A 13166-nucleotide genomic window follows, 5' to 3' on the forward strand; every position below is an offset into this window, starting at 1 on the left:
CTACTCTTCACTAGCTCTCGAAGACCTTGTCGATATTCTTTTAATTACGGCCTCTTTGCATGTCGATGCATAGTGTCCATAGCCTTTGCAGTTCGGACACTGTTTTTCTTTGGCCCTAGGTTTCGACTTTGATTTCTTTTTGTCGATTGTTATCTCCTGTTTTGATTTCAAGCGCTTCCGAGAACCAGAACCTTTGGATTTATACCCAACAGGGACTCTTATCGGATTCTTGTCGTTTTTATATCGACCGGTTATCTCGGCAAATCTATCCCTAGTACTAGCAAGAGGAGCGACAATCTGCATATCTTGAACCTTCTTCATATAAGATTGAACATGATCCTTGTATAAGGATAGCTCCTCTCTATTACCAGATAAACGGTTCAAAGTATATTCCGTTGAAAAAATAATATCTCGCATCATACTTTGCACATCAGGATCAAGTTTAGTCATATATTCACGACTAATTGAGTATTCAGGAGAGCAGTTTGGGGAAGGCTCTTTGCGCCATCTATTCAGAATGTATTGTTTTGGAAATTCCCTAATGTCCATAATTCTCAAAACATAGAATATATGTCTACATAGCAAACCAAACTATTCAAAACGCCTGCTTGAGCAACTGCATGTGCAATCAGACTTATAGAACATTACCTGAAAAACCCCAAAAACAATATCTCTATAACGCCATGCATAGAATGTTTGTCTAAAAAAAATAAAAAAAAACACATTGCATATGATAAAATGCCATTAACAGAAAACGCCATAAAAACCAAAACGCCATTATTTACCTCAAATAAAGATGTACAAGGCTGTTGAAAGTCATTTATGTAAAACTTAACAAACTCATCAGGCTGATCTTCGTCTCGTTGATTTATGCAATCCGCAACTCCAATAAACTCAGCTTGAACGTCACAAAAAATACTTTTTGTGTATATGTCAACAGCTTGCCCTTCCAACAATTGGTAACTACTCTTCAACTGGGGTCTTTTGTATCGAGATTCATGATCATTTTTCTGGTGTGTGTGACGTTGAGCTTCTATTGCAGTCTCGTAATGCGTCATGAACTCAACAAGAGTAGCTTTCGAATTGCACACTTGACCAAAAAAATGATTCTCACTCTCCGACCTCGATGTCGTTCGCATAAGACCAGACATCTCCTCCATTCTATAGTATGCAAGAATCCAAGATTCCCTAAGTATAAAAATATCAGATAGCCAGTCATTATCTGCTAAATTGAACTCTGCGATAACCGCTTCCCATTCTGATTCAAACTTTTCAGGTGTGAGAATATTCGTCCACACAACCCCCCAAATACGTTCTTTAAAATTGGTGGAATTGCATAGCCTAACACCAACCTATGTATAACACGAAAATGCCATGCATAAAAAAACACAAAGACAAAACTTAATTAAAAAACACTAACAAGGTAAAGAACGCCATGTATTTTAAAACGCAGTGTATCCTAAAACGCCAAAGGTAAAAAAAGCATAACAACCTTCAGAGAAAGTTTATGTATCAGATGCCACATGCATAACCGATACCTCGTGTCAACAAATACAACAGAAATAGCCTTCTTCATTGCTGGATCTTGGTCAGTGACAACAACTTTTGGTTGAGAACCAACAGCTTTTAGAAAAACTCTCAACAACCAAATATACGTATCAGCAGTTTCTGGCGCCAATAATGATGCACCAAATGTAACATTGCAGTGATAGTGATGATTGTCTATACCAGTGAACGGTACAAACACCATAGAGTATCTGCATATGAAAACGCCATGAGAACTGAAACAATAATACAACAACATTGCATGTAAACTAATAAAACGCCATGGGAACTGAAACAATAATAGAACGCCATTGCATGTAAACTAATAAAACGCCATTCATGTAAAATAATAAAACGCCATTGCATGTAAACTAATAAAACGCCAAAAACAGAAGAAGTTGAATTATAAAATATTACTTCTTGGAATGATACGTGGCGTCAAACGAAATCACATCACCAAACACGTGGTAATTACGTTTGTCTTGATCCTCATACCAAAAAAGCCCCTTCAAACGATTCTCTTCGTCTGTGATGTAATCATACGAGAAATTAGGTTGGGAATGTTTTTTTCATTCAAATGTCTCACAACCACATCGGCGTCATATTCCCCTATAAACAAGTTAATTTGCCTCTTATAGTTCTTATATTAAACTTTACTTGCACCCACGTCTTCAAAACCGCCAAAACAAGTCTTCATAACATTAAACGCCTTGACGGGACCCAAATTCAGCTTACACATGCTGTGTATAACATGGTTCTGGAGCTGAGTGAGGTGTTGTTTAGTTGGAAGAAAATGCTTATCGGGACGTTCAACAAGTTCATGATTGTGCTCCTCGACAAACTTATACACCTTCCATGATCCAGCCTCAAAAAGTACACATAACAGTGCACCACAATCAGTCCTCTTTGAAAAGTTCGATCGCACTACTCGCTCCTTTTGATTGGGGTCCAACGTATCAACCTTCTTGTCCTTGTATAACCCAGATCTCGTACACAAGTAATACTTAATATGTAAGACACCTTTAGACTTTGTCTTTGTAGTCCCTTTCCTGACTGAAAACCCACACTCCTTGGCATACTTAACATACATTGAATTACAATCATCGAGGCTTGAGAATACCATGTCCATTGTGGGCTTTATTTCTTCACTGACGTCAGGAATCATAAATGGTAATCCAGTTTTGGGGCAAAGCCTTTGACTCGAGGAAGAAACTTCGTCTGAGAAAACACAGTGAGGAACAGAAAAATCATAAAAACACAGTGATGTCTCATAATAACATTATATATTAAAACGTCATTAATTGAATAATAAACAAGATATAATAAACATATAATTTAAAAACGACATGATAAAAAAGCCATGAGATGAATAATTAAAAACACTTAACGACATAAATAATTAACAAAATATAACATCATAATGAAAATGCCATAATTAACAAAACTGGTGTTTAAACAAATTAACAAAATAGTAATATCTAATGTTCACAAATACTACTAAATAAAATTCAAAACTAATCAGATATGTTGGTGCATCCGTCTGTCATCTGTGTCTTGTATCGAGTCTTGTATAGAATGTACTAGATCAGGGCACGAAAATCGAGATTAGTGGATTAAGAGTGATTCCGCTTGAAATGACAACTTGTCATTCCAAGCGAAATCAACCAAGTCTCTGATTCCGCTCGAGATGTTTAATACTGATTCCACTCGAAATATTGTTTTTGATTTTGCTTGAAACATGTTCAAGCGAAATCACAACATCTGTATATAGGGGTCTTGGAGCGAAATCAAGATATGAGTTCATTCCGGTTTGCAACGAAGTGCTGCCGAAGTGTCGAATCACTGTAAACGTCATTATTATCAATCAAACGACAGTTTAAAGTGTAATTCCTGCTGAATTGAACTCAATTTCTTAGTTTCCGCCTCTGAAACTGAGATAAACTCTTCTGATCGACTCGTTCGGGTTTGAAAACGATCCTACAAGTGGTATAAGAGCTCAAGAAGAAGAGTTCTATACAATTCAGCTGCCAATTCTGTTTCTACACCATTCTTTTTCGAAATTCAAAACTTTTCACGGTTAAAATCGGCCAAATTTCACATTTGTTGTGCGTAAACATGTTTTAATGAATCCTTGAAAGTTTCAGCTTAAAATTTGAACTAAAACTGATAATTTTTGCTATTCCGCTTGAAAACAGCGAGTATATTGATGACGTCAGCAGCACTTTGGATCTGATTTCGCTTGAAATCACACTTTATATTTGATCCCACTTGAAATTTGTGTTTGATTCCGCTTCAAACGTGACATTCCGCTTGGATTTGAGGTTTTGCTTGAAAGTTAGGTTTAATTCCGCCCGAACTGAGATTCCGCTTGAATCATCCTTTGTGATTCCGCTTCAAACCAAGGTTTCGCTTGAACTAGGTTTAACTGATTCCGCTTGAATCAGTGTGTAGTGATTCCGCTTGAATCAGTGTGTATTTGAGTGTGGTTATTTCGCTTGAAAGTCAGTCTTGAAAATTTCGTGAAATCCAAATCATGGACGAGTATTTTTATAACGCGTTCGCTACCCCGGTTACCCCGATTACTATTGCACAAAACACAATGCTAGAAAATGAAATGGGGACTATGCAAAAACCGCCCAAGCTTATGAACATCGAGGAGTATAAAGGTTGGGAATGACGGTTTGAAAACTTGGTACAAGCAAACTATCTAGATGCTTTGGAATGTGTTGAAACGAAGTATGTGAGACCGATGAATGACGATGAAAAAGTGATTGCTATAAAGGACATGAGTGCAGATGATAAAAGGAAATACAAAAATGAGAAAATGATGTTAAGTCTGCTACAACAAGTTGTGAAAGAAGATATCATGGTCTTATTGCAACATAACGGAAGTTCATATTCGATTTGGAAAGCTCTAAGATCAAAGTTTGTTGGTAGTCAGGAAATGATCAAGAACAAGAAATCACTTCTAAAGAAAGAGTTTGATTTATTTCGTGGTTTGAAGAACGAGAGCACAAAGCAGATTATAGAAAGATATTGCAATCTGTTGGTTAATATGAGAAAAGTGAGTATCAACAAAGATAATGAGGAGTTGATTGAAAAGCTAACAGATGCATTGCCACACGAAACATGGGGAACATATTTGATGATGCTCAGAAACAAGAAAGGATTTAACACGCTAACTTTGAGTAAATTCATTGAAAAATTGGAAGCTCAAGAGATGGAACAGATAAAAATTTCCAGAATGAAAGTGTTTGATGGTGAACAAGACATCAGTTTATACTACAAATCAGGGTTGAATGATAAAACAACCAACTTGTCGCCAAAGGTTGAAACTGCTTTCAACGCAAAGAACTCATCTGGAAGTTCTTCAAAAGGATCAACCAGCAACACAAGTTTCTCATCATTTCCAACATTTGATCCAAATGTTTCAACAACAAGAAATGGCAAAAAGTTTCAATGCAACATTGTGTTGAATATTGAAGATGATCAGGAATATTCTGAGGAGTTAGAAAAAAGCCATATGTCTTTATTGGGAACTGTTTTGGAATCTTATGGTAGTTTTGTTGCAGGTCGAATCGGGAATCCAATGCTTACTAAAGAGGATTACGACCAAATCGATGCTGAAGAGATGGAGCTGATGGACATAAAATGGTGTTTGGCGAGTGTGTTGAGGAGAGCTGAGAAATTTAAGCAAATCACTGGAAGAGATGATCTTCGTGAGGCTAATGTTTCTACTTTAGGTTTTGACAAATCTAAAGTCACTTGTTTTTATTGCAGGGAAAAAGGACACTTCAAGTGGGAGTGCACCAATCGTGAGGCAGGTGGAGCTCAAAATCCGTTCAACAACAACAATGATTACTACCGAAAAGCCATCTACCATCAAGTTGCTCAACAACCATCTCAACAACATCAACATCAGGCACAAACTGCACATGGAAGAAATGTGATTGAAGATTCTTCAAAAAGAGCTTGTTTGATTAATCAAGAAGAGAAGAAGCCATCAACAGGGTTCAACTGGGATAAATATATTCCATCTGATGCTAAAGCATGTGTGATTGATCAAGGCGATGAAAAGTTACCTGAAGGGTTTAGCTGGGAGAATTTCACTTGGGATGATTATATTCCTGACCAAGCTCCTGTTCACACAGCTTTTGTTGCCAGAATTGAAGAAGATAGTGATGATGATACTGAGTATTATGCAAGAAGAATGGCAGAACATCTGAAGATGATGGCTGAAAGCGACAGTGAAGATGAGAAAGCTAAGCAGAAGAAGAAGAAGAAGAAGAAGAAGAAGAAGAAGATCAAGACACCAGTGAGTAGTGATGATGAAGCTCCAGTAGTGAAAAGAAAAGTTAAAGAAGTTCTGAAGTTCAAAATTAGTGAAGAGGTTATTGCCAAAGAGATTCATGTGAACTGTGAAACTTGTGAGATCATGAAAAAGAAAAACAGTGAGTTGATCAACAACATGAACAGGTTGAAGGAATCTTACGATGTGCTGAACAAAGCAATGAACATGTATAATGATACAAGTGAAGTACAGGCATCTGCTATGAAAACTCTTCAAGGAGCATTCATGAAGAAGAAAAAAGTTGTGAATAACTATATTGAAAGGTGTGTTGTTCTTGAACAAAAACTGGAGTTGCAAAGAATTGAGACTGAGAGAGTAAATCGCTTGTTGAAAAGTTACTCATGTACTTCTTATGACATTGACAGGATATATCCAACTGTTGAGGGCATGAAGGCATTTGAAGAGGATGAAGTAACTGAAGAAAAGAATGCTGAAAAAGTTTCTGAAGAAAAGACTCCAGAGAAAAAGACTAAGAAGAAGAAAGACACTAAGAAAAAGGCTGACAAGAAAAATTCTGGTAAGAAACAAGGTGTCAGTTACAACAAGTGTCCACCCCCGCTGGATAATGGATATTTGCCCAGAAATCCAAATGATGAAAGAGTCAAAAAGGCTACAAATTTAAAGTGGGAGTCGGAGTCGTCAGTCAATTTGCCAGAAAGTATCGATGTCACGTTTACATCGTCTGACACTGATCAACAATCTCAATTGATTGAGAAAGTGGAGGATCATGTGTTAGATAATGATGAAACTGAGGAGTCAAAGTCGGAGTCTATGTCGGAGTCCAAGTCAGAGTCCAGCATTCCGGGTCAAAATGAAAAACAGGGCAAAAGAGTTTATAGTAATGAATTATTGTTATCAGAATCTAATTTGGATGATGAGACATTTAAAGTTGCATATACTTTGAATGATTCGAACAAATTATATTCTGATGAGGAATTTCCAATTAGAGGTGTCAAAACTGAGATGATAAAAAAGGTTTTCAAACTTACAGAAATTAACATTTCTGAAATAAAAGATTTAAATCTTACTGATAAACCTAAAAAATACACCTCAAGAGTTAAGCAAAGAGAAAACAAGAAAAAAGGTTATGGCTCTGGTTCTGGTTTTCAAAAGAAACCTAACCATGGCAATTTCAAAAAGAAAGGTCTTGGTTTTACTCGAACAGAAAAATGAAAAATATGTTCGTGATTTTAAATAAAAAATGACATTTGTTTCAGGTACATCATCAGAAGAAGAAGAAAAGAAAGCATTTTGGAGACAGTCAAATAGAGAGTTCCTTGCAAAGAAGCAAGAAGAAATGAAGAATGCTAATCAGAGAAAGAAAGCTCGAACCTGTTTCAAATGTGGTAGAATTGGACATCTTCCGGTGAACTGTTCGCAAGCAATTCAAACCAAACAGGGAGTTTCTAAACTCAAAGAGAAAGTGGTTGAGTTTGAACCACCAATTGATAGAACCAAATTATTCAAAAACTCTAAATTTGAAATTGGTGAATGTTCAAACAAGTTTTACAACAAAAGAGCTAAATCTGACAACCAGAAATGGGTTGTTAAGAAGTCTGCTGATAGCTCTAGCGATGATTCTGATAGGTCAAAATCAGAGGAGATATCTTCTGGCGATGAATCTGATTCCACAAAATCAGAGGAGCCACAGGTTGCAGAAAATGGTGAAAATCAGTTTCGATTGTGGATGATGAGAATTTTCCACCACTTCGAGCTAAAAATTTTAAAAAGAAAATTGGTAAAGTTGAGATATCAAACCAATTTTATGATGATAAAAAGGTTTTTGATATTGAAAAGGCCTTTAACCCCAAGGTAAAACATATTTTTGGTAAGATGATTGATCGAAAAGTCAAAGGGGTTAAAGAGTTCTATGAGAAGAAGAGGGGAGGTAAGAAACCGAGTGTTGATGACTCGGTAACACCCAAGACTGGTCAGGCTTGGGTGGATATTTTCTTTGAATAGAAATATGAATTGCCGGAGATCCCAAGTTTGTAATCGCGAATCAGGAATCGGCATCTTTCATAAAATGTGTTTGAAAAGGTTAAGTATGACTTGCCGGAGATCCCAAGTTTCTAATCGTGGATCATGAATCGGCATTTTTCTTTGTATTTGGTTATGTTTGTTGTACAAGTGGTACATAGGTTGGTTCTTAAAAGGTGATTAATCAAGGTCATTAAGATGAAGTTGATGTAATCCTCATACAAGTGGTTGAAGACAATATGATGAACCACATCCCCATACCTACAAGTGGTAAAATCAACAAAACTTATTTTCCGGAAAAACCATTTTGATTAAAACAAACTTAAGTGTTTTGAAATCTAAATGGGAAAATAGTTTGGTATGAGTGGGAGTTCTGATTGTTTATGCCTAGTGGATGGCGAATTGAAGTAATTCGATATCGATTGTCAATTTTCTTGTACAGTTTGTTTTCAAATTTCTTTATGTGTTTGCATTTTAGGGGGAGTAGAAAATTTCAGAAAATCCAAAAACATTAGAAAATTTGAAAAAGTCAAAAACATGATAAAATCAAAATGAGTTTTGTTGTGAAAAAGAGAAAATGATAGTACATCAGTGGACTATCACAACATGCTAAAAAAATGGAAAGCCAAAATGTGATAAACAATCTCACTAATGATATGCCAGTAGGTTTTTGCACATTTAGTAGATTGTGACGAGATATAAACCTAAATTCAAACTTGCTTAATCGTGGGTAACAAAACTTGGATATATGGGTAACCCCCGAAATCTTGTATGAAAGGTCCCTCTTTCTGAGATATTAGGTCTTTATACTCAGTGATATCTGGGGTATTATCCCGGGACTTCTGCTGAATGGAAATTCTGACCTAGTCCCCGTATAATACTTTCTTCAAATGCTTGAAACATAGCACAGCCCTCAGCAAATTGATGAAACAATAAAATTGATAATCATTGCTGTTGAAGAAAATATCCTCTAAAGGGAACACACCAAAAGTCGAGCCGTCATCTCTATGTTGAACGAAAGTTCTGACCTGAGCTCTCACGGTTTCGCATCTAACCCCTTTACAGATATCATCTGTGGTATACTCACATGTAAGACAGAATATTGGGATCTGGATACACGCGAATAAGTTTAAGTACTTAAGACATTAATATCGTATCTCGAAACAATTGAATTTTGTGTGAAAATTTAAGAGGACTAATATACTGACAATCTAGGTGAATTGTTTAGAACTTAAAATGAAATGAAGCTTAACGGTGTTAGTGATTTGTCTCAAAAACTAATATGATCCTCTTACACAAACTCACAAAAATATTGTTTGTAAATATTTCTTTACTGCATTTCTTACATTCAAATATACCAAAAAGATTTTAGTGTGTTTTAGCATAAATTTTGAAAAAAAGATTCCAAAAAGATTTTCGATAACTGGTGTTGAAAAGCTGATTTTCAAAATTCCAAGTGCTAAACATGACGAAATTTGGTTTGGGAGAGTGTGTTTAAGAGTTTAAATCTTTCAAGTGTTCATCAGATAATTTTTGTAGAGAAAATGTTTTTGCAAGAGGTAAAAACTATATTCCTACAAGTGGTTCATCAGAGACTAAATGTTAGATCATTTTATGATTTCTACAAGTAGTGTCTGAGTGAATTAAAAGTTTATATTAGAAAAACTTATGTTTGAGGTAGAGATTGTGCAGATAACCTGAGCTGGAGGAGAGCCAGGTCAAGATCTTGGAATGGATACTGAACCTGTGAAAGCCAGACTGCGATCCCAACTGATTAAGAGGGGGAGTCTAAAAGAGCTGAGCCAGGTTTCTGATTCTGAGATTGTTTCTGCTGAGGAATTTTAAAGATTCAACACTCAAGGGGGAGTGATATGTTGATGCTGATGAATAGAGAAGACGTCAACATCCGAGGGAAAGATGAAAGAGAAAGAGAAGATAGAGATTGAGGATGCTTACAGCGTCAGATACTTCAAAGAGTTCAAAGAGAAGCCCAAAGGCTGATAAAGACAGAAGATTCGAAGACTCGACACTGAAGACTCCATCAACATCCGAGGGGGAGTTTGTTGGTGCATCCATCTGTCGTCTACGTCTTGTATCGAGTCTTGTATAGAATGTATTAGATCAGGGCACGAAAATCGAGATTAGTGGATTAAGAGTGATTCCGCTTGAAATGACAACTTGTCATTCCAAGCGAAATCAACCAAGTCTCTGATTCAGCTCGAGATGTTTAATATTGATTCCGCTCGAAATATTGTTGTTGATTTCGCTTGAAACATGTTCAAGCGAAATCACAACATCTGTATATAGGGGTCTTGGAGCGAAATCAAGATATGAGTTCATTCCGGTTTGCAACGAAGTGCTGCCGAAGTGTTGAATCACTGTAAACGTCATTATTATCAATCAAACGACAGTTTAAAGTGTAATTCCTGCAGAATTGAACTCAGTTTCTTAGTTTCCGCCTCTGAAACTGAGATAAACTCTTCTGATCGACTCGTGCGGGTCTGAAAACGATCCTACAAGATAGATGTAAAATGCCAATGATCGTAAAAACATAAGAAATATACTAGAACGTAAATGACAATTAAAATTAATATTGAAAACTCCAATTGTCAGTTCTTAATAATTGTTTAAATACCAATTAAAACACGATTAGATTGCATAATTGAATAACGCTATTGAAAATCATACAACACATTATAAAAATAATAATACAAAAAAAACAATGAAACAATGATAAAAGAACGAAACGCCATATCTGTTGCATGATTTGCTGGAACAAAAATAGAAAACGCCAACGAATTTTACTTTGTCGAAAAGTATCCACGTTAAACGCCATAGATCTGAGAAAGCTTGCAAACGAGGTAACAGCTAACCATAAATCTTTGGAGTTTTAATTTGAAAGAGATTTATAACGCGAATAAGGAGGGAACGTATAAAAGGACAATCGTACCCCCGCATGACAATTAGCGCCCCCTGCCACGTGTTGGGCCAGGATCCGTGTTCTCACCGTTCTCAACCTTTTCACCGTTCTCTCCTGAACCCGTTTCTCTCTCTCTCTTTCTCTACATATATATATATATATATATATATATATATATATATATATATATATATAAACGCAAATACCTAATCATCTTATTTATTGAGTTAATTAAAACTTTTATTTGTACTAAAGGGTATTCACAAAAGAATAGTTTCCTTTGTCTGCATAATCCAAAAGTCAAGATGCGGTAGCATTGGTCCTTAAAATGTGTTCGGTTCATTACACGACTTGATCATCATCCGGTCTCCTCGGTCAGCAACCTAGGTCACAAAAACCATCAAAATATAAATTATAGGATGTTTAAAACATGTCTAAACGTACCCATGGATCAAAACTGGACAAAGAAAACAAAATTGCTAGTTTCACACCTCCTCGCGCCACGCGAGGAGTAAAAAGGATTTGGCTCACGGGTCGCAAGTATCTCTCGCGTGACGAGGGATGCTTAACCTCATGCGTCGCGGGGCGCGAGGGCCTCTTTTTCAAAGAATGTTTCGTAGCTGGTGCTGCATATTCCCAGCCAAACCATATTTCAAATAGAAAATCATAACTTTGTCAAAAGACATACGATTGACCTCAAAATTGTTTCTATGCACTCGTAAAACATTTACCTACATGTTTTACTCATATTTCTTTACCCGGATTCATAGTTTTTATATTTTACGTATCTGTTACCCGGTTTGCACATAAGATTATATGACCCGTTTCAAGATTTGAGCAATAAGCTTAAATCTCGTGTATTCTGTTCGTACTTCCTATTTCCACATTAATAATTCCATTTATCTATCACCGCCACTTTATGTGTGATGGGTTGTTACAGAAAAAATCATTATATTCCGGTTTTTCTCTCCGATTTGACAATTTACAAAAATGACCGTTAGGAGGCATTAAGCCAAAATGGCTTACTCCTCCCACCTTTATGCTACTGGAAGGGTCTACCTAATTATATAACTCATTTTTATTCTACCCATAAGGGTAGTTTGCCTGGTTCATTGTCCGGTGGCATTTTGGTCAATTTTAGTCCTTTTACTACCGAGGGATATTCAAAAGCTTATTTTGACCAAGTTGGCACTTTTAACCCGTTATTCCATTTAATTTATTATGTTCCTAAGAACATAAAAATCTCCAATTCAAAATTTCTAGATATACCTCACAAGAGTTTGGATACTTACACGTACCTGGCTCGGATCAAAGCATTGACCCGTTATCAATACCATACTTTTCTTACTTGCAATTTCTTGGCAATGCATGGCCATACACTATGTTTTTTTTCCTGTAAGCATAAGAGTTAACGAACAAGCATTAAACACTATTTCAAATGGTGATAGCATCACCATTTGACCCCTTTGGCCCAAATGTCCGTTTTACCTATTTCTTGACTTACCCTTTTTGTACTTTGGGTAAACCAAGCATTATCTATTGCAAGAAGGTATTTATTTACCTTCTCACCCATTTGGCCCATTAAGGTTTACACCATGTGGTCATATCTCTTAAGTATTATTTTCTTTACTCGTTTGACCCATTATGGCTTACGCCATAGGGTGTCTATTCAAAACTCAAGGTTTATTTGTCAACACGTGATCAAATTACCAAATTTCTCGTTTTACCCAATATGGCTTGCACCATAGAGTATCCTTCTCAATACTTATTGTTTACCATCAAAATATGGTTTCTTACCATTTTATTCATTCCGACCCGTATCGGTTCGCGTAGGAATGTCACATTTCAAAAATTCATTCCCATCCTGGATTGCCTTAATTTTAACCAAATACATAAGTAAATGTTCTATTTAAAAGATGCAAGCTTTACTTACTGTGTCCTTGCGAGCTTCATACTTGATCTTGTATCCATTTGACACGTTCATTTCTAAGCTCCTACCTAGCTTTTCAGAGGCAAACTACCACATCATATCCACAAGATGATTAGATTAGTCAATCATTAACATGACCATCACACCTTATGGATTCACACACACTTATCCATTAAAGCATGCTATATATTCAACAACTAGTTTTATCCCATAATTCTTTCCATTCACTAACTGTTTGACCCGTTAGTGAAGTTACTTATACAAGCTAGTCAGTAAGTGTTTTGAAACACTTCAAACATGTAACAGAAAGTGTTATTTGTCCCTAACAATCAATACTTCATGCTTAAATCAGGTATGCACAATCTTATGCCTTTTCTTGATTAATAATAACATTATTAATATGTAGCGATTTTCGATATAGTTGTTGTAATTAACCACTA

The 13166-nt window shown here is 36.1% G+C and overlaps 1 protein-coding gene across 1 annotated transcript; it reads right to left on the reverse strand.

Moving 5' to 3' along the window:
• On the reverse strand, positions 1-2674 carry LOC110901362 (protein FAR1-RELATED SEQUENCE 5-like). The gene is made up of 6 exons (XM_022148193.1): positions 2203-2674; positions 1963-2071; positions 1493-1757; positions 803-1352; positions 649-700; positions 1-538 (listed from the first exon to the last, which is right to left on the reverse strand). The coding sequence occupies exons 1-6, from the start codon at positions 2672-2674 to the stop codon at positions 1-3; spliced, it is 1986 nt and encodes a 661-aa protein (XP_022003885.1).
• Between the last annotated feature and the right edge of the window lie 10492 nt (positions 2675-13166).

The sequence above is a fragment of the Helianthus annuus genome, chromosome 13 (assembly GCF_002127325.2).
Source record: "Helianthus annuus cultivar XRQ/B chromosome 13, HanXRQr2.0-SUNRISE, whole genome shotgun sequence".
Classification (NCBI taxonomy): Eukaryota; Viridiplantae; Streptophyta; class Magnoliopsida; order Asterales; family Asteraceae; genus Helianthus; species Helianthus annuus.

Coding starts and splice junctions, on each gene's coding strand:
- LOC110901362 (XM_022148193.1), bottom strand. CDS start 2,674: ATGGACATGGTATTCTCAAGCCTCGATGATTGTAATTCAATGTATGTT. Junction 2,072..2,202: donor TTTTGAAGACGTGGGTGCAA/GTAAAGTTTAAT, acceptor ATTACATCACAG/ACGAAGAGAATCGTTTGAAG. Junction 701..802: donor AAATGACTTTCAACAGCCTT/GTACATCTTTAT, acceptor TATTTTTTTTAG/ACAAACATTCTATGCATGGC.